At 47.7% G+C, this 22,284-nt stretch overlaps 1 protein-coding gene across 1 annotated transcript in view; it reads right to left on the reverse strand.

Annotated features, from left to right (window-relative positions):
* Positions 1 to 19,181, reverse strand: part of mRpL20 (mitochondrial ribosomal protein L20) — a 28,072-nt gene extending 8,891 nt beyond the window's left edge. The window contains exons 1-3 of the mRNA XM_089562915.1: positions 18,993 to 19,181; positions 8,154 to 8,264; positions 5,719 to 5,796 (exon numbers count right to left, since the gene is read on the reverse strand). Coding sequence (XP_089419041.1) covers positions 5,719 to 5,796; positions 8,154 to 8,264; positions 18,993 to 19,085 — 282 coding nt within the window. The 5' untranslated portion in view covers positions 19,086 to 19,181. The remainder of the gene's footprint in view (positions 1 to 5,718; positions 5,797 to 8,153; positions 8,265 to 18,992) is intronic.
* Positions 19,182 to 22,284: the final 3,103 nt, after the last annotated feature.

Genomic DNA, 22,284 nt, shown 5'->3' on the forward strand with positions numbered 1-22,284 from the left:
TACATTTTCCCGGATGATATGTTTTTTCCCGCATTTTTTTTAAAGAATGTATCAACAAGGTTTTACTGTATTTGCATAATTTTTCATTGCAGTGTAGAGTCACTCTAACATGCAAAGCACACCATAGTACCACTTTGATAGCGCTACGATTTGTGCAGTTAACGAACTTTTGCATTTTTCTCAGTTTGCATTAAGGTTAATTTGGAAAGAAAAAAAAAGCTCTTGGCACTACACATTAGACATGGAGTTCCCTTCACAACAAGTGGAACCTGCCAAGCGAGCTCTTCCACCGAGTGATCGATGGATGCCCTGAATTCAGCCATTTCAGCATGTTCCTGGACTGTGACAGGGCAGAACCCTCTGACGCCTCTGTTCCACTAATTGCCTTGTTGCCTGCAGAGCAATCACAGCCCTTCAACAGCACCTGCTTCGCACCCCAGTCCCAACTGCCAGCCATGTCCAACAGAGCACACTCCTGAGCATTGCTGACAACACAGTTTTTGTTGCGTTAGCAACACTACGCCAGGTTTTTGCCTCATCGCATAGCCGGTGGCCGGTAGGCACAAAAGGCCTTAAACAGCCGTCGCCCAGCAACCGTTTCAGCCGAGCTCCGCCAGGTGGCGTCGGCGCCGTCGGCGCCGCTGCTGTGCGCGTAGTCGCTCGCTCCTGCCAGATGCATGCTCTCCGCCGAGGTAGAGGATGAGGAGGTGGCGCTTCGCGGGGGTATATGCGCGCTGTGCCTCGGTGGAAACATGTCGTTATGGAGAGCACTAAAGAGAAGCAACGGCGACAGGACCAAGCTAGAAAGAGACAACGCGATCGAGAGACAGCAGAAGAGGGCGCTGCACGACTCGAAAAGCGTCGCAGCTAACGCAACTGACCAGGCTTAGCCAGAGCTAAACCACGCCTAATTTTTTTTTTTATGACGCAAGGGCACAAAACACAGTACCGAGACAGGCATACAGGCCATCGTAGTTGGATACAACTAAAGTCTGCAGCGAAGTTCAACCCACATTCATGACCGCCGCACGCTATCCCTCCACAACAAGAAAAAATTGGAGGGGAGACTCAAGGTCCGACTTAAGGGTATGGACGCAATAGCGTAACGGGTAAATTAACGCCCACACATGATTCTCGACTTCACACTCACACATATCCCTGGGAATCACCATACCACTCCTGGTGGAGTGGTTAAAGGGAAACTGCATAGGTTTTAGAAATCAACGAGCTTAAGAGGGTTGAATGTGTGAAACTTGTAGGTAAAGCAAGCGAAGTCTTTTTGGACTAGCACCTGAAATAGTGAAGTAACTATTGATTAAAATCCAGATGCCCTTCAAGCTTCTCCGCAGCCCACAACACCGAGTGGGGGGCGCATGATGACGTCATCGAAGGTATCGGTACATTTCCAACGCATGAACGCCTGCTTTGAAAGAAAAAAAGAACGCCACCGAAGGCAAACCCTGCCGAGAGTTGTTTGGCAGCGTCTAACGAGTCAGGGCAGGGCGTGGCTGAACGACGATGGTAACTTGAAATCATACCTTCCGTGACGTCACGCTGCACTCCTCCAGAGCATTCAGGCGAAGCGCAAAATTCAATCATCAATTACGTCACTATTTTAAATGCTAGTGCAAAAACCATTGGCATGCTTTACCTACAGCCTATATCGATTTGAATCCTTGAATATCATGAAATTCTCAAAAAAAAGTGTTGCAGTTGACCTTCAAGCGAGGCACCACTGCTCTGCGATGGCAGGTGCTGCCATCGGTGGGGCTTGTACGGCTGAGGTTAAGCCCCTGCCACATGGATAATTTAATGTATTTCCCATCAAATGACATTCATTCAAAATGACATTAGTTTGCTGCCACACGATAAAATGTCTCATTTCACAAAGCGACGTCCGCCATTTGCCTGCCACCTCTGGCTGAGATTAGGCTTGGTTAGCAGTGATCAGCGCGTTACTGAAATGAGGATTAAGATTAAAATCGGCCCTCAATTGCAAAGCAATACGTTTGGCAACGCATTGAAGCACACATCAAATTTTTGTACGCTATACTCTCTGTCCATCGCAATCGCCATCATTTGCAAATGGCATTAGTTTCGGCCATGTAGCAGCGGGCAGAAAAAATTGACTAAGTCGAACAAAGGGCTTTCGATGAGAATGACATTAGATTTGCTGCATGGCAGAGGTATTGCTCTTCCCGAGCGGTCAATTATTAATTTAACTGCCATCTGCCACTGTGGTCAGTTTTCTCACAATCTGGTGGGCAGGCTGTGCTGATCATATGAGCTAGGTGGCCCACCTTGTTACTCCTCTGGGATTTGCAGTTCACAACACCAACGACACCGGATCGCTTAAAATACTCCGCAGAAAGCGCCCCTAAACAAGACGTCGATCACAGGACAGAATTATAAGCGCAAAAATTTGGTTTGGTTTGGTTTATGGGGTTTAACGTCCCAAAGCGACTAAGGCTATGAGAGACGCCGTAGTGGAGGGCTCCGGAAATTTCGACCACCTGGGGTTCTTTAACGTGCACTGACATCGCACAGTACACGGGCCTCTAGAATTTCTCCTCCAAAGAAATTCTAGCCGCCGCGGCCGGGATCGAACCCGCGTCTTTTGGGTCAGCAGCCGAGCACCATAAGCGCTGAGCCACCGCGGCGGCGCGCAAAAATTTGATGTCCCTGGCCTGTTTAGCACAGTGATACTGATTCGTGGAATAATACAAAGCCCAGCGGACCATAGGCTATTGTTGCCTACCACTGCTTGTGAGGGCCATCACCGCGAAAACTGTCCGGCATTGGCATCTGTGGAAGCCTTTGCCTGTCAACCGAGGCAGGTGGCGTGTAGGGAGATTCCCGCTCTCCACTCACCGGCTAGAACAAAACACTGGCTACAAGACAATGCCAGTGCTTTCAACTTGGTGAAGACAGGTGATAGTGACTGGGTTCTAGTAACGATACTAGTGGCTTAGTGAAGTTACAGGTCATGTTCCAGGCTGCAGAGCGATAGCACAGAGGTAGAGAAAGTAGAGAAGAATGCATTTCCTCTGAGTCAATGCAATTTATTGCGCCTCCGTTCTTCTCTGCGCTGTATGGGCCTCCCGTCAACATGGAACCACACCTGTCACGACCCCTCCCGGGCATCACAGTGACTTCGTAACGCTGCCCTGGAAGCCAGTAGCCACAGCAGCATTGCTCCCTTGTCCAACACCTGCTGAGGAGGAGCAGGAACCGACCTTCTCCACTGGCCACGCAGGTGAAGGCCTGCTCCTGCTCCTGGGTAGGTGGCAGGTCGAACAAAAGTGGCCATACAAACAAACTGTGCAGCTTTCTTAGCATAACTCCTCCTATATCCCCCTTCCCACTATCTAGACCTATAACTGGTGGCGCACTCATGGAAAATGAAACAGGCCTTCACCAGTGCCCTATGGCAGACTGGTGCACCGATGCCCCTGTGAATTTCAAGGCAGCAGTTTCATGCTCGCCTGTGCTGTGACAGCCCACTCGGGGTGCCACAGGTCTTGCCAAGCACAACGGCGAGGTGTGCTTGGGCTCCTCGCCCTGCATGACACTCAACCTTCAAACAAGCTCTCATCCCCAGGTGACAATCCTCACTGGAATGGATCTAGACTCGACCTGTGCTGCACACAACTCTGCTTCAGGCAGTTTCCGACCACAGGAGTGGAGCCTTCAGCATGTGCCTGCAAGACCAAGTGGACAGCACCACAGCGCCGCTCTCTCTCTCTCTCACGAGCTCCGAGCTGCCTCTGTCGAACAATGTGCACCTATCCCCCACAACCAAAGGGGTCCTAGGATTTGGCACACTTCAGGTTGCAACGTGCTGAGCTTAGTCCATGCTCCTATTTGATGGCAGTCCTTCCAGGAAGCTGTTTGCCATTTCGAAGAATTGCAATCTTTTCTGCATGTTGCATCATGCTAGCATGCGTTTAAAGCTCAAATAAAGCCCTGTTCAGGTATTATTTACAATACTGCCAGTCTTTTCACAAGATCATAGCAGGGGAAATTAACACATTGCAAACAGAGAATTAAAAAAAAAACATATACAGTAAAAGCTCATTAATTCGACACTGACGGGACCGCGAAAAATTGTCGAATTATCCGAACGTCGAATTATCAAATGAACAATAAAAAACAATGTTTTCCACAACAGGACGTACCTTTATTTGGCAAAGAAATCTGTTATCACCGTCTGCTTTTTCGAGCGAATTTGAGCGACTACGATAGCTCTAACAGCTGCCAGGTGCTCCGCGGCACACGCACCGTCAGGGATTTGTTCACAGAAGTCCTCCCGCACGGACAAGGCTTCTGCGGCTTCTTTCACCGTGCACTTCGGCATTTGGGACAACTGCTCACAGTCGTCACCTTCCAATGATCGTCTGTCAGCGCCTCAGTTATTTCATCCTCGGTCAGCTGACAGGACACAAAGGCGAGGCGCGCAGGCACTGCGCGCTACCCACTCGAAAGCAGCGCGGGGAGGAGGTGAAGCGAGCGCGGCTTCGGACGCTTATCTGTTTTTTCCGCCAGCCTCCGCTTCGGTGGACGCGGTTGTTGCTGCGACCCCCGTCTTATCTTTTCTCTTTATCTTTCCTCTCATCTTTTTAACTCTCCTCTATCTGCACGCGGCAGCGGTGGTGGCTCGGCTGAGCGAGTAGGCAGGCCCGTGCAATTTCCTTTCACCCTTCTCTCAGTCGCAACAAAACAGCAACAAGCAGCGCAGTAAACACGCTGACAAAGCGCGCAATTACCAAAAAAGGCGCCTTATGGTTAAATAACCATGATCGTAGAAGCAAGAACACGTGGAAACGCCGCTCGTGGCAGTGTTTTTTCTTTTTGCTCTCGGCACACCGGCTTGGCGGGCTGCGGAGTGAAGTCGAATTAACCGACGCACGGCAAAATTTGGTCGAATTAACGAGAGTTTCGCCCCATAGACTCCTATGTATAATTGTAGGGACCTCGCGTGCGCGTCGAATTATCCGATTTTCCGAATTAACGGGGGTCGAATTAACGAGCTTTCACTGTACATCTTCTGTACATCTATTTAATAAAAGTACGGGCAGGCAAAAAGAGACAAATGGGCCGTGGCAAAAGATATATCTAAACTTATCATCAACAATGACAGTAACAACTTAACAATGCTCTCAACATTGCTTACATGACAAAGTTGTGAAAATCTTATCTGGAGTTAGCAGCAGTGCTTCCATCAGATTGTGCATCCATCAAACGCTCCAAATGTGGCGCAAAAGAAGACAGGGACTGAGTGCTAGTAATGTTATGATCCAAACAATTCCATTTGCTAATGGATAGAGGAAAGAAAGAATGCTTGAGCGTGTCATTATGACACATATACTCGGTTAGAGTGCATGAGTGTTTGTGTCGCGATGGTCATGATTGTGAGTACGTTACGTATTTTTGAAGATCTATTTTGTAAGTACTATGTTCTACCAGAAGAATGACACCACTGACTGCATAGCACCTGAACAATCTATTTTTCGGTCAGTAAGTTGCACCTCCCCACAAATGGCAATTTTTCCAAAACTAAAAATCTCACTTAACTCGCACCATCTATTGAGGAAGCGCTGTAAACCGTGCTGAGAATCCCTTTGTCGGGGAGCACAAGCCTGACGTGCACACCCCCGTCCTGACCATCCTGCATGCCCAGAAATGCAAGAACTGCTGAAAATAAAATTAAAGACCTACTTTGGAAAGGCCAATGTAGAACTGCTCGAAGGGAATACCATGCTCCAGTGATGCTGCACCTATACGGCCCGTCCACAGCTGGAGGAGGGAGGAGGCAAAGAAGCAAACGCACAATGAGCAAAGGGCACCCAGACACCTTTGTGTTAATACATTCATCCATGTCCTTTCGCCGATTCACAAAATATGTCATAACCTGGAGAATGAAGTCTGTCTATAAACAGGAGCAGTTGGCTTGCACAAACACAGCATGACCACAAACACCATGCGAGGAGGAAGTTTCAGTCCAGGAAAACACACACACAGTGTTCCGCACTTGTCTGGGTGGCGCGTGGTGGCACTGAGCGTGTAGTGCGTGCGCATAGCAGGTGTTCATGTTGTAGTCGCTTAAAAGCAACAGCTGCGGAAAGATGCAATCAATTGCAATTAAGACCAGCACTCGGGGGGGGCTCAACTAAGTAAATACCGTAGTAAAACTTGCTACAATACAAAAGTTACCATAATACGCAAGCTCTGTGTGCAGTTTCACCGCAAACGAGCTAGTGGTTGAGGCGGGAAAATTTTTGAAAATATTCACGATAAAAACGCACAACACTGTATATACAAGTCACATGAATGTGTGACCACAAGATCACATAACTTCGTGGTCATGGGACCACAAGGTCACATGACCCTGGCTCTCCGTGCCGCCACCACCAGTTCGTGGTGTGCTGCAGCAAGGCCCTGCACTGCCATCAGCGAATGACTTAAGCGCAGTCACTGTGCATTGTGGTACAGGTGCGGCCAGAATAATACGGAGCACGCGAAAGGTGGCCAAGCTGGCAGAAACTGCATCTAAGCGCCACCTATCAGCACAACAAAGACACCCCTGGCTATCCGCGCGCAGCGAGAGTGCCTGCCGAAGAGCCCCCCTCTTTGCTGCAACCCTGCCGTTGTCACTGTTCGAAAGATGCTGAGCTGGTTCGGGCAACACCGCCAGGTGCTGCCTTCATCCAGGCGTGCTCACTTCAACCTCGGTGGCCGCGCGGACTGAATGGCCGAGATAACACGTAATGCCAAAACGGCCGTCTTGCGCCCGTTTATAGCGCGCGCCGCTCCTCGATGCGAGAAACGGGGCAACGAAGCGCATGGCGCTGTCAGCACAGTATCAGTCGATCATAGAGCAAGGTATTGCATGCTATATGCTGTGATGTTGATAGGCCTGCGGAAAAAGTGGGTCCCTGCTACCGGCGCCATCTCGCCGCGTCCAAATTAAGATAGTTCCTGTCGCCGCTGCTAGGCAGCGCGCACAAGCACGTTTCCGCTGCTCCGCGACCGTTCCTGTGCTCCGTATTATTGTGGCCGCACCTGTACAAGGAACCATGGCACCAGCCACCAAGGAGGAGCAACAAAGCTGTGCTTGTGCAGACGACGCGCACAGACGACGCAAACGTGTTCGCAAACATCGATGATGAACTGAAGGAGGTGCTTCGCGTCACCGATGGGTCCGGTTTCATTTTGACAGGAGTGAACATGTTGGCTGGACACCTGGCAGCATCGCGTCAAACGTGCTTCTTCTTTTCACGCAGTTGTTTCTGCTCACCACAACAGCCAAGGCAAGCACATCACAAAATGTGGAATCATTGCAGTGACGAACACCACCGCCACTGGAGCATGCACACAAAACAGCAGCCGAGCTACGCGACAGTTGGACACCACTGCATCCAGCACCATTTACATCTACGCTCACAGATGTAAGAAGCCCGTTTCATCCGAATTTCTTCAGTGGGCACGTTGGCTGGACACCTGGCAACGTCATGTCAAACCAGCTTCTTTTCACGCAGGTTAGTACGCAAATCTCTACCGGCCTTGTGACGGGAACATTCTCCCGCTAGCTCGTCCCGTCCGGCCTCGGAGTTTCCCCCTTGCCCTGGCATGCGCGAACATTCGCTCGTAAACGTGCTGGTGAGTCGCACATCCTCGATTCCTCAGCGTATTTTGTTGCTAGCTGGCATTGTTGTTGTAGCAATAAATGCCTTGTTTGTGTGAGGCAGTGTGTCGATTCCACGGTGTAAGAAGTATTTCAGGTGAAAGAATGCGCCGCGCCAGCTCACAGTGAGACGGGAGGAAAGCAGGTCCCGAAAAAATAAAAGGCATCAACCATTTACATTGTGAACAAGGCTCCCATGTGGGAGCCGAAACGTCTTTTCATCTTTCTTTGGTCGGTGCCTTTTATTTTTCGCCACGTTCCATCCCAACCGGACGAGCTTCCATCAAACTCTTGACTTCATGATCTTGCCAGTCGGGCTTTGTTAGTTTACCCTAAATGCACCCCTTGTTACACTGCTCAGGGCTGGAATGACAGCCTGAGCTTTGTGTGCTCAAAACTACATAATCGTCTGTTGACACTGCAACTGAGACCCATGAATCCAATGAGAAAAACACCAGGAAAGACCCACCTGATTCAGCTCATTGCGCTTGGTCCGCCGTCCTGCCTGCGAATGGGTCAGGGCTTTCTCCACACTGCGCAGGGCCAACCGGAAGCAGTTGCGCCGCCTGCCATAGAAGTTCTGCACGCACACAGGCCACAATCAGACAGACGAACAGGCTAGGCAGCAACTGCAAATTAGCTGATGGGATAAGCCCCCGTAATATCCAGAGGATATCCAGAAGATATCCACAAATGGTCCTAACATCTAATGTCCATGTATTGATATCCTCTGAATTTTGAGGGGACTATTGGGTCCAGATATCAGTTAGTGGATGTTCAAAAGATGCCCAGAAATTTGTGAGTCCGTGAAAACATGGATATCCAGAAGATATCCACAAATGGTGCTAATATCCAATGCCCATGCATCGATATCCTCTGCATGTTGAGGGGACTATTGGGTTTATATATCAGTTAGTGGATGTTCAAGGGATATCCAGAAATTTGTGAGTCCATAATGAACGCCGTAATTTCAACTAAAATCATCACTCTGGCTGATAACACCTGCTCTGATAAGGTTGAAAATACTGCCAGGATAACACTTCCTGTCTTTTCAAACATATAAATAACAGTGAGCCATCAATTATACGGCACAATAGACCCTCGGTGAGCTTTTAAAAGGAGGTTACTTTTATTATTTATTTACAGATACTGCAATCCACAAGGGATTTAAGCAGGGTGGGAATATAACGCAAACGTAATCAAAGGCAACACAACAAAGGAAAGGCAAAGTACACTGCCAGGTACAACAACAAACGCCATAACAATCGCCATTTTTAACGCAATGCACTAACCAGCAAAATATGAGCAATTAAGTTTTTTGGGCCGTCACCAGAGACTGGCGGGAAACAAACAAAGGGAGGGTTGAGTTACTGCAGTATTATTTAAGTTATTCCAGTCAGTTACAGTCCTGGGAAAAAAAGAATATTTAAAACAATTATTTCTTACACGAAATGGAGTCATAGTTAGTTGATGCCTCTGCCTGGTGGCATATCCGGAAGAAAATGTAATTATATCAGAGATGCTAACGTTGCAATGTCTATTTACAATCTGATACATAAACTTTAGTCGGGAAACTCGATTACGCTGGGTTAGTTGAGGCAGGTTGGCTTGTCTTAAAAGTTCTGTGACTGACGTACAGGAGAAATTATTATAGATAAAGTGAACCGCCTTTTTCTGCACTCGTTCAAGCTTTTTAATGTTAGTTTGTGTGAAAGGGTCCCAGATAATTGCGGCGTAATCGAGTACTGGAAGTATAATTGTGTTATATGCTAGTAAACGGACATTAATAGCAGACAGTTTTAAAGCTCTTCTGAGAAAAAACAATTTAACAAGTATTAGCGGTTACTTTATCAATGCGCAGATTCCATTTGAGGTTGTTAGTTATCCAGAGACCAAGGTATTTGTATTCTGTTACTTCAGAAAGAAAGATATTGTTAGCTGAGTAATTGAAATTGAGCTTATTCTTTTCGTGAGTAATACACATATAGACAGTTTTCTCAAAATTTACCAACATCTGCCACTTGTCACACCAAGCAACAACTTTCTGAAGAGCATTATTTAACATCACTTGATCCGAGGGACTTTCTACCTGAGTGACTTAGCAAGGCAATGTCATCAGCGAATTGCAAATTACTTCGGTATTCTCCATTACCTCTTATCCCCAACTCTTCCTAATCCAGGCCTCGGAACCCCTCCCGTAAAGAGGTGGTGAATAGCATTGGCGAGATCTTGTCGCCCAACCTGACACCCTTTCTTATTGGAATTTTATTGCTAACTTTATAAAGTACTAAAGTAGGTATGCAGTCGCTATAGACATCTAGTTAGTTAGTTAGTTATATTGATTTTAATGGCGCAAAAGCAACTGAGGCTATGATGCGCCAAACACAAGGTTAGAGTTTTTGTTAAAGGTGAAGCTTTTATACTTAGAGTTTGTTTAAAACACTGGCTTCCCTGAGAAACCTAAAAATACAAGAGATGTCAACCAGTGCTCGATCACCTAAAAGTAACATGGGGTGTAAAGGGATGCTTTCCCTGTAAAATGTTGTAAAATATTTCTTTCTTAGTTCTTCTAGTTTGATACATGAAATTAAAAAGTGGTTCACAGTGAGTTCAGCACCACACATGTCACAGAGAGGTTTGTTCTGTTTGGTTAGTAGAAAGCTGTGCGTGAGGTGGGTGTGTCCAATGCGGAGCCGACATAAAATAACTTCGGTAAAACGTTCTTGATGCCTACATGATTGCCATTCCCCTAAAATTGGTTTCACAGAATGTAGTTTGTTGTTTATGTGTTCTTGCCATGCAGCCTGCCACTTATTTCTGAGTTTACTGGTGATAAACTTTAAACAATCCCTGTGCGGTATGTTCACTTGCTTTATTTGGCCATTCCGGGCTTGTGCAGCGCATACATCTGCTTTCTCATTACCTACGATTCCAACATGGCTAGGAACCCAGCAGAATTTAATGTTATGTTTTTGTTTTGTGATTTTAACAATGTTATGTATGATGTTACCTATTATGGGTTCAGCAGCATTTCTGGAGTGCAGTGCTTTGAGCATACTCAGGGAATCGGTGTAAATGATGCTATTTTTGATGTTTTCTCTTACTATTTTTTCTACAGCTACAAAGATGGCATAACACTCAGCAGTAAAAACCGATGCGCATTCTGGTAATCGCATTATCTGTTTATTTTTTTCTTGAATTACTGCACTTCCAACGTGACTTTCTGTTTTTGAGCCATCTGTATAAAATTCAATGTAGGTGTCATACTTTTCTTGTAGTGCAAAGAATTCCTGTAATATGTACTCATTTGGCGCTTGCTTTTTATCTAAATGTGTCATTGTGAGGTCACATACTGAAGGCAGGCTGTACCATGGTGGCAAATATTCATTCCTTTGTGCAATATTCGGTAAGCAGTCTAGTACTGTTAGCTCTTCACATTTGTCTTCAAAGCGCAATAGTAATGGTCTGATAGAATGTGGTTTGTTGATGAATAATCTTTTAGATGGGCACTTGGTGACAACTGGATGGCAGAGATGTTTCGGAAGAGAACGGATTTTTAAGACGTATGTGCATGTTAGTGCGATTCTTCGGTCCTCAAGAGCGGGCTCATTAGTTTCAACGTATAGGCTGGCTAGTGGTGATGTTCTGTATGCTCCAGATGATAGGCGCAGACCAAGATTATGAATGGGGTCTAATCTTTTTAAGTAGGATGCTCTTGCCGAACCATATACTATGCACCCGTAGTCCAGCTTGGAGCGCACCAGAGAGCGATATATTTGTAAAAGGCTTGCTCTATCGGACCCCCACCGCTTCCGTGAGAGCACTTTTAAGATATTGAGGACTTGAGAAGCTTTCTTTTTAAGGTTGTTAATGTGTGGTAGAAATGTGAGTTTCTTGTCGAAAGTTAGGCCTAAAAATTTGTGTTCTTGTTTAATTGGTAGCGCAGTGTGATTCAGGTATAGACTGGGATCGACCTGTAGGCCTCGTCGCAATGAGAAAAGAACAGCTACTGTTTTTTGAGGGGAAAATTTAAATCCATTTCTGTCTGCCCAAGAACCTAGTTTATTTAGTGTGATTTGTATTTGTCTCTCACAGGTTGATATACTGGAGGACGTGCATGCTATTTGTAGGTCATCTACATAAACTGAATACATTATGGACTTGGGTATTACTTTAGCTAAGGAATTCATTTTTACTATGAAGAGTGTCGTGCTTAGAATGCACCCCTGGGGTACGCCGTTCTCTTGGGTGAAAGTCATGGAGAGAGTTGCTCCTAGGCGGACTCGGAATGTGCGGTTAGCCAGGAAGTCGTTCAAGCAGTTCATCATCCTGCCGCGGATACCTAGCTCTGCTAGGTCCCGGAGGATGCCGAACTTCCACGTAGTATCGTAGGCCTTCTCCAAGTCGAAGAAGACCCCAATACAGTGCTGCTTGTGGATGAACGCCTCCCGGATGGTGTTTTCTAGACGGACAAGGTGATCTGTGGTCGAGCATGTTTTCTTAAACCCACATTGGTGTTTATCTAGTAGTTGCCGAGATTCAAGTACGAAGGTTAGTCTAATGTTTATTACACTTTCGAAAGATTTAGCAATGCAGCTGGTGAGGGCTATTGGTCTATAACTGCTAGGACTTGTTGGTGGTTTTCCGGGTTTGAGAAAGGGTATTATGACTGCTTTTTTCCACTCGTCAGGTATATTTCCAGTTATCCAGATTTTATTGAAGAATTTTAACAGTGCCTCTACAACAGCCTCCGAGAGATGGGCAAGCATAGCGTAATGCACATTGTCCGGTCCTGGTGCTGTCTTTTTTCCAGAAGATAATACCTTATTTAATTCTTGCAGTGTGAGAGGCTGGTTGTAATCCTCATGTATACCTGCTCCGGATGGGAATTTTTGTTTTTCAGCTATTGCTTTGTGTTTCTGAAATGTGTTTGTGTAGTTGGATGAACTTGAGATCTCAGCAAAATGCTCGCCTAATATGTTGGCCTGTTCTTCTAAAGATGTTTGTGTCCCGGGTGCTGTCAAGAGGGGAAGTGTGAAAGGGGTATGGTCACCAGTAAATTTACGAACTTTTTCCCACATTTTCTTTGATGTTATTGAAGTATTTATTGAGGAGACATATTTTTGCCAAGAGGTTTTCTCTGCATTTCTTCGCACATAGCGCGCTCTGGCTTTTGCCTTCTTAAAGGTAAGTAAGTTCTCTGCAGTGGGATATCGACGCAGAGTGCTCCACGCTTTGTTTTGTTGTTTTTTTGCTAATGTGCATTCTTTTGTCCACCACACTTTGTGTTTCTTTTGTGCGAGTCCTGTTGTTTGTGGTATAGCGAGTGTTGCGGCCGATATTATGCATTCAGTAAACTTCTCATTAATTTCATCTGTGCTTAGGTCGTCACAAAATTCCTTTTCCAGAGTGGCACTTTTTGTAAAAAGTGACCAGTCGGCGAGCTGAATTTTCCAGCGCCGTGGCCTTGTGGGGATGATTGGAGTCGACGATGAGAGCCTGATGATGGTAGGTAAGTGATCACTGCCCATGGGGTCATTTAAAACATCCCATTTAAAATCGTTAAAAAGTAATGGTGATGCGAAAGCTAAATCGAGAGAGCTCATTTTTGCTGAGCTTGGACAGCAATATGTGGCTTTTCCCGTATTTAAAAGACAGATATTATTCGAAAGTATAAAATCTTCGATTGTTTGGCCTCTAGAGTCACAGCGTTCGCTTCCCCAAAACGGAGAGTGAGTGTTAAAATCGCCAACTACCAGAAATGGCTCCGGCAGTTCATCGATCAGGCCTTCTAGATCTTGGCATGTTAATGTGATGTGTGGGGGAAGATATACAGAACATATTGTTATGGTTTTGTAGCTGATGACGCTAACTGCAACCGCCTCAAGTTTTGTTTTCAGTTTGATTTCTTGAGCCGGGACGCCGCTTTGGATGATGATTGCGACGCCTCCCGACAGTCTATTTGCATGTTCGCGATCACGCCTAAAAGTTGTATAATGTTTTAAGATATTTGAATGTTGTGGACCAAGATTGGTCTCCTGGAGACATAGAGCTAGAGGCATCACTGACCTAGAATATGAGTTATATCACTGTAGTTCCTCAACATTCCTCTACAGTTCCACTGAACCACAAATGTCATGTTTGTTTTTTGGGTGGGAATGGAACGGAAGAAGTTTACTGTTCTGGGCCCGTTACCGGGGTTCTATCTTTTCTTCGCTTGTGAGAGCCGGTCCGCCGCTGCAAAGCGGGCGGAGTGTTAGTTGTATCCATCACCTCACCAGAGGTGCTGGAGGACCGCGAAGCCGCGGATGTTTTGGTGTCGGGCCTCCCCCGACGGGGGGAAGTCCTGTGGGATGCTGACCCGTAGGCCGGCACTCCCTGGCTTGGAGTTGGCAGAGCAGCCTTGGCTGTCTCTGCCTGGGGCGTTGATGGCACTGCCACTGGCGCGGTGGGAGTGGCCGCGGCAGATGTCGGAGTGCTGCGTGGTGCACCGCCCCTGCGCGCCACGTCAGCATAGTTTGGTTTGGCTGTGAAAGAGAATGTATTTGTCAGTGCAAAACGCCTTCTGGCTTCTTTGAATGAAATGTTTTCTTTGGTCTTAATGGTGATGATTTCCTTCTCCTTTTTCCAGGACGGACATGCCCTGGAGTACGCAGCGTGGTCGCCTTCGCAGTTAGCGCAGCGTAGAGCTGCGTCGCATTCTTCAGAATGGTGGTCCTTTGACGCGCATTTCGCGCAAGTTTTGCGGCCGCGGCAACTCTGTGATCCGTGGCCAAACCGTTGACAATTAAAGCACCTTCGGGGGTTAGGGATGTAGTGTCTTACATTTACTTTGAGGTATCCAACGTCGATGGTTTCTGGCAATGTGCATGTGTTGAAAGTCAGGACCAGGTGTTTGGTATCTATATCTTTGTTGTCCTTGCGGATTTTGATTCGGTACACATCAATGACGTTTTGATCGGAAAGGCCTTCAAGCATTTCTTTCTCTGTGAGATGTAGAAAATCATTTTCTGAGATGACGCCACGGACAGTGTTGAGGGATCGGTGTGCTGTGATGGAGACAGGTGTCTCCCCCATACACACTATGTTTGCGAGTTTGGAAGTTTGAACATTATCTCGGAGTTCCAGCAATAGATCGCCGCTGGCCATTTTTGATACTTTGTAGCCGGGGCCCAAAGCCTCTGTTAAGCATTTCGATACGATGAAGGGGGATAGAATTCTGGCCTGTTTATCTTGCACTTCACTGTGGATGACATGGAATTTGGCGAATGTTGGTTTCTTTTTGGAAAAAAAGTACTCTGCTTCGTTCCGCACTCTTTTAAGAGAGCGATCAAGTTTGGAAAGGGGGGGAGCCATAAAAAATTGATGTTTTTCGGTCATGGTGCCAGCCACCCACCATGGAGCCCAACAAGGGGACGGGACAGGAACTTGAAAGCAAGTCCTGCCCACGCCAGCTGTACACCTTAACTATAACCTAATATGACTCAACTCAGGGTAGTGGGTCACACACGGTTAACCCTTGCCGCCAGGAAAAAGAGGAAAAAACGAAGAAAAGAGGAGGAGACAGGAGAGTTGTAAGAAAGAGATAGGAAAGTGAAAGATAGAGGGGAGGACAGGAAAAGGCGACTGCCGATTTCCTCCGGTTGGGTCAGGCCGGAGGTGCCGTCTACAGGAAGCTGGGGCCAAAGTGGTGTGTTGCCTCCGCCGAGGGGCCTTAAGGGTCCAAACACTCGGCATCGGCTCAACCACCAGGATCCCCTTTTCCCCGGACACGGCGATGCCACGCACGGCTAAGCGCGGATGCTTGGGTCCGTGGTGACGCATTGTTCACCATCATCCCCCTGCGGGGATGTCCCTGCGGATGCTCGGGTTAACCCCGTGGTGTCACCACTCACCAACGTCTGCATGCTGCAGACGCCTCCCTGCGGGGAGCTATAGACATCTTCCAGTATATTCACATAAGACTCTTCTACAACCTGATTCCGCAATGCCTGCATGACTGCTGAGGTTTCAACTGGGTCAAATGCTTTCTCGTAATCAATGAACGCTATATATAGGGGTTGGTTATATTTTGCGCATTCCTCTACCACCTGATTGATACTGTGAATGCGGTCTATTGTCGAGTACCCTTTACAAAAGCCTACTTGATCATCTGGCTGATTGAAGCCTACAGCTGTCCTGATTCTATTTGCAATTACTTTAGTAAATATACCTTGTAGGCAACAGACCGTAAGCTGATTGGTCTGTAATTTTTCAAGTCCCTGACATCTCCTTTCTTATGAATTAAGATAATGTTAGTGTTCTTCCACTGGTACGCTCGAGGTCACAAGGCATTGCGTATACAGGGTGGCTAGTTTTTCTAGCTCAATCTCCTCTCTGTCCTTCAAGAGATCTGCTGTTCCACCCTTCTGCATTGCTCCTAAGGCTTTCTTTACTTCCTCTTTCGTTACTCTTCAGGTTCTTGTACAGTGAAAAAACATGTGCACGTGAAGAAGGAAAAGGACCATAAAACTTATGGCTATACAGGCAACAACTGGGAAAAGGAAGTTACCACAAACACTGAAAAGAAAGTTCTCACAGTAAAGACTGCTAACTGGAGACACAAATCAGAAACAAAAGAACTACTGTGTGACTACAGAGCCAGAAAGTGCAAAATCAGAAAGAAAGCGCTATAAAATTCAAAAGGCAGCGTTCTCCCTTTTGAAGCTAGATCAGGTTGACTTATAAGTGGGCAATACAGGATTAAGAGGGCTCACCATCTACAAGGCAATCCAGATTTGAACTTTTTCTGTCGATAGATGGCAGCACTTGAGTATCACAAAAAGGAGGCAAGTTCTATTCCCCCTCCAGGTGTTAAATACATCGCAACATGAAAGTATTCATTCTTTCGCGTACAAAAAGTAGAGCCCGGAACTTTCTGGCCAAAGTTCAAAGTTCGGGGGACCGGAGCACAAAAAGTTAACCCCTCTCAAGCCATTGAGCAATAAAGGATGTGGGGTCAGACAATGGAGCATCCCCTAGTAACCCAGCAATTTAGCCTTTCGGGTTTGGGTCCTTCCATCTTTTCTGCGAAAATTCTTTCACAATGGGGTTACTGGGTGGGGTTATTGGTTTCACCTGAGCAGATAGGTGTGGTCGGTTAAAATCACTTGGCGCATCCACAGGACATTACTGGAAAAAAGTCCATTGTGTTGAACACCTAAGTAGTCAGTCCCCAAATAAAAGGGAAGAAAGGAGCTCCTAACACAAGGCCTCCTGGCTGGTCTTCTTCCCTTTCCCGCATAGCCTTTCTCACAGCTACAGAAGGTTCGTCCTCGACTGTAGTGACAGCGTGTAGCTTGCTTTGCCTAGTCTCGTACAAACGTCCGCAGCGTCGAACACCCATCTTCCGCTTTTCAGCACCAACAAGGCTCGAGTGTTTGGCTTGTTCTAACAGTGGCCATCACCTTGTGGCACTTTTGTGTGCCATACTTTTGTTCCTCGCCCAGACAGCAATAGATTTGTCTCACGGGGCTTGAATACCAGCAGGCAACAAGTCAGCAGAAAATGCCAGCAAAGAATTTCATAAGCGAGTTCTTGCTTAGCCCTGTTTACATGAACCAATAACGTCAGGTTGAGTCGGGGGTCAGGCTGAGCGAGGTCAACCCAACCCGACCAACGCATGTTTACATGAACTCGATTTTAGCGAGTCGAGACCGGTTCATCAGCAGCGGCACCAAGCGTCGAGCACCGCACTGCGAGTGAGCAGTGGTAGCATCCAAGACTGAGGCATGCCACCGCTGCTTCAGAGGTGCAATGGCGCAAGCAAAAAAACGAGTTCGCATTTATCCTCTCCTCTCCGTTTTTTTCAGCTCGACAGCATTTACAAGCACATCGGGGCAGGGTGGAGTTGAGTCAACCTACCCCCTGCGGCGGAGTTTACTGGTCCCAACTTCTTGACCCTTGACCCGACTCAGCGCGGTTACATGAACCCAGTCACCGGTTTTTGACCTGATAGCTAGACTCACTTGTGTTTTGGTGCGAACAATGCCTTACTGTGTGTGGAGGGGGTGGAGCTTTTGGGAGTGGCCTTGCATCCAACCCCTATTTCGCACCACAAGCTCGAGAAAAAAAAAGAAAAGCAGAAATTATTTAGAAATACAGCCCAAGCAAGGAAAAAGGAAATAAATAAATCAAGTTCATTGAGTAGTCCAGGTTCTAAAAAAAACGTGTGCGCGCGAACACAGACAAGCAAGAGGTTCGTGGTAGGGTGTAGTAACGACAAAAACATTTTAATGAAAAGCCTGCATGTAATTCGCTGACATGCTACTCTGCGTGGGGAAGGAAATTGTGGATGAAAGATGCAGGGGGAGATGTGCACAAAATTGTAATGAAAATAAGTAAAAGAAAGAAAAATAATAAAAAGAATGCAAATAAATTAGCATTGAATTTGGTCCAAGATGCATTAAACGGTGAAGTGCAATGTTTTACAAAGGAGCCGTTGAAGTTCACTGCACGAAGAGGGCATAATTTTGAGATGCAAGGAGGCACTACAGTCCATCGAGCAGACCAACGTCGTTTAAATAGGCAAATAAAAAGTTGACTGCTTGTCCCTACTGCATAAAGCTGGCGAAGTGTCCATTGTATGAACTATACCATGTATACTGTTTCTGCTCAGCACAATTTTGCTTCAATAAAACATGGTGCTGGGCTAGTTGGTAATTCATACTTGGTACCACTGCCTATGCACTGCAGTGGGCTTCCCCACAACTGCTGAAAGGCTGAGACCGTCGTCTATGAAAGTCATTTGAGGCAGGTCCGCAGCCCCCTCCGGGCACAACTTCGGCGGCCTCACTGTACGCGCAGACCGCTTCGCTACTGGAATTTGCTTGGTCGATGACCTTCACATGAAAGTTTCCATTCACACCATCCCACAAGCTCCAAAGCATGCACTCGACGCGCTCTCGTTCACCTTGTGGACTACAAAGTACCACAGAATAAAAACGCAACCGCAACGTGTTCCATCTGGTTCGTTGGCAAAAGAAAGTTGACCACGCCATGTCTTTACGAGACCTTCTCGCTTCACGCAAAACAACCTCCCGGCTCATGCTGGGTAGCGCGACACCGCAGCAAGTTCCGCCGGTGTACCCCAGGAAGTTTCACAACTCGCTACACACACTTAGGTTAGGCACATATGAGCCATGAGGCACAAAAGTGACCGAAATTCTCCAGAAAGCCAAGCTTCCACATACTAAAAGAATGGTAATCTTCATCCGCGGCGCAGTCTACTGCCCACTCACGAGGCCGAGAGCAAGTTGGGAGCTCTTACCGCAGAGAGCTGAAAGATGCGCTGCCTCTTCCAAAACTTTCTGCCGCCACCCTTGACCTTTTGGCCAAAGTTTAGAGCTGTGAGGAACACCATTATGAAGGGTTGAAAAAACACCAGCGCACAAGCGCACACGTGCACAAGTGCCGGCGTCCTTCTCGCGGCCGTCGACAAGTCTCACTTTCTGCACCAGTTCAGGCGGTGCTGCACTCGCGCCCTCGATCCGCCAGTGCAGCTAGCGCAACCTACACTGGGGCACTCGATCTGACGTAGTGCTGCACGAGTTCTGCACTTTCGCACCTTCCGGCGAGTTCAAGGCAGTTCAAGGAGGGAGGAAGTCTCCTCGATTTGGCTCCACTTTCTGCACAAGTTCAGGCGGTGCTGCACTCGCGTCCTCGATCTGCCAGTGAAGCTAGCGCAACTTGCACTTGGGCACTCGATTTATTTATTTATTTATTTATTTATTTATTTGAATTTGACGCACTGCTGCACGAGTGCTTCCGGCGAGTTCAAGGAGGGAGGAGCTTTCGTCATGCATATGACACCCGCGCGTGATTTGAACGGTTTTTGGACGCTTGCATTTGGCTGCAATTTAGGCACCCTGCACTTCGGCACTCGAGTTGACTTCGTGCTGCACGAGTTCTTATGCACTTCTAAGCTAGCCAGCCGGCGAGTCCTCTCCTCGCGCAAGTAGTGCAAAGTGCTTGGCACGCTCCGTAGCAGACAATTCCGCGGCCATGCTTGTTCTCCTCGATTTGGCTGCTGCACCAGTTGAGGGGGTGCAGTATTCTCGCTAAAGCATTCTAGTAGACTGTACCAGCGACTGTACTCTCGCACAGTGCAGCTAGCGCCACCGCGCACTTCGGTAACTTCGGTATTCGATTGCTGGCTTCGGTACACGAGTTCTGCATGAGGTCTGCACGAGATCGCGGGTCGTTGTAAGATCGTTTTTTTTTTGTGTGTGCCTTCGGGCCGTATGATCGTTTTTTTTTTGCCTTCTGCAAGGCGTGAAAAAACGACCATACTACGGCCCGAAGGCACAAAAAAAAAAAAAGCCATACCGCAAGGCATGAAACACTGAAGGCACAAAAAAAACGATCAGACCTTTCCACAAATTGCAGCGCCGCGCCATCCCCTAGCGGATCCGCGCAAGGCATGATGGGAGAAAGGAGCGGTCGCCGCCCGCGTCGTCTGCTGTCAAGCGTGTTGCTGTGTTGTGCCGCCGTGTTCAGGCGTTGTGCGTCTTCTCATGCGCGTTGTAAATGTTGGAGCGCACTGCTGTGGTGGTTATCTCGTAGTCTTTCTGCAATTATGTGGGGATCTTTTTAAACATTCGACCTGTCTGCAGATTAGAATCGCGGTGGCGGTCAAAAGTGCTGCGTGCCCGGCTGTAGTAACAACACGAGAAAGGACATCAACATTTCATACCACGTATTCCCCAAGGACAAGAAGCTGAAGCTAGAATGGGTGCGCAGGATAAATCGGCAAGGTTCGCAAGGGCGATTTACCCTGTGGAAGCCTTTGAAACACCACAAAATATGTGGTACGCATTTCAACACTAGCGGGCGCAAGGGATACATGGATCGTCTCTCCACGATCTTTCCACACCGAGCGTATGCGGAACGGACGCCTGCTGTGATTACGCAGAGCAATGGGCACATGCGAATCTCCAACTTCGGCTGGTGACCGGGGCAGAGGGCGTCGCGACTAGGTACGGCCAGGACGCCACAACCGGCAGCCTGAGGCCGCCCGCAATATGCTGCTGCATAATTTTCGTTTTTTTTTTTTGTGTGTGTGTGTGTGGGGGGGGGGGGGGGGGGGGGGGGGGCCTTTTATGAATAAAGTTATTCACCACCACCATGGGCACATGAGCGGCGAGGGCTCTGTGTATACATGCATTTGGAGAACGCCGGTCTTTGCGTCTGCTGGTGCTCGGCTGGTGATCCGTGGCCGCGGAACGCAACATCCGACTGTGTCACGCTTACTGTGTCAACCAACTGTGTCATGTTTAGCAGATAGCTCGTGTTCTGTCTAAGGGAGTGCTTGAAGATTATATATTACAGCAGCGAACATTTACCGCGTCAGCATGAAATTTCCGCAGGAGTGCGCCGATGAGGACAACTAACTACACTCATACTGTTGTTTACATCGCTGCGTACGAACAGTACTTGTTTTCATTACATAAAACGCAATCGGCGCTTTAGTTCTATTAATCAACCTGTTTTCTTTTTTACCGGCTGTAGCCGTGCTTGTTTACGCAGTGCGATAATGTGTGGGAAGCGATGATGCGATCGCACGCCTGAGAAACACTTAACAACCGCGGGCTGTTGACATCGCGCAGGACCGGCGCTTCTCGTTTTTTGCCCCGGCTTCCTCCGACGTGACCAGTACTTTATTTTAAACTACTTTATCCAGAAGTATGTTTGGCGACCGTTCGCTTTAACTGAAACGGCCTAACTTGTTATCCACGAACTAGCGACGGCGAGGACTGCTGCTGGCCGTAAAGCACGGCTCGGCAGTCTGGGTCACACCGCGGCGTTTCACGTTCATCATATGCGTGGCCAGCGATGTAAGCAATAATTAATTTCAGGTCACTATTGCCAAAACTACACTCCGTGACCCTTTTCATTCGCTAAAGCTAGTGATTCGCTCATCACAACCGCCGCAAACACAGATCATATCCTACGGACTCGCTAGGCCTAGTCGTCGCGGAAGGGAAGGGAGTCGTCGTCGACTGATATTAATTTTGCCAGCGCTTATCGCTGGTGACTGTTCAGGTATGCACATGTGAAATATGGCCGTTCGTTTCGCTCATTTAGAAGCGAGAATATATTTGCACCGCCGCCTCATCACCGTGCTTTCGCTCAGCCGCCGACAAGGCTGACCGTCCGCCGATCGGATTCGTCGGTGTCGTTGGCCTGAAAAACGTGTTCCACTGCAATCATATTATAGTAAACTAGATATTTCACTATAATCACATGCTGCTGTTGACCGTGATAGTGTCGTTGTCGGAGCAGTGTGACCACCGCCGTCGTTGTACACTGAAAACGAGCTGAGGCTTTCGAATGCGCTTGGAAGGTTTCGTGTAGCACCGCGCGCGTCCGTCAAGTCCGAATGTCATTCCAGTTCTCGAATGTCATTCGACTCAGGTGTCATTCGAACGTTCCCGTGTAGCACAGGTATAAGAAACAGCGATGGCGACGAGATGGCAGAGGAAGGCTTTCCGGTGATCAGGCGCAGTCGGAGAGACGGACGAAAAGACGCGAGCGCGGCGCCGCGGGCGCCGCGGCGCTCC

The sequence above is a fragment of the Amblyomma mixtum genome, chromosome 10 (genome assembly GCF_055824585.1).
Source record: "Amblyomma mixtum isolate Tamu chromosome 10, ASM5582458v1, whole genome shotgun sequence".
Lineage (NCBI taxonomy): Eukaryota > Metazoa > Arthropoda > Arachnida > Ixodida > Ixodidae > Amblyomma > Amblyomma mixtum.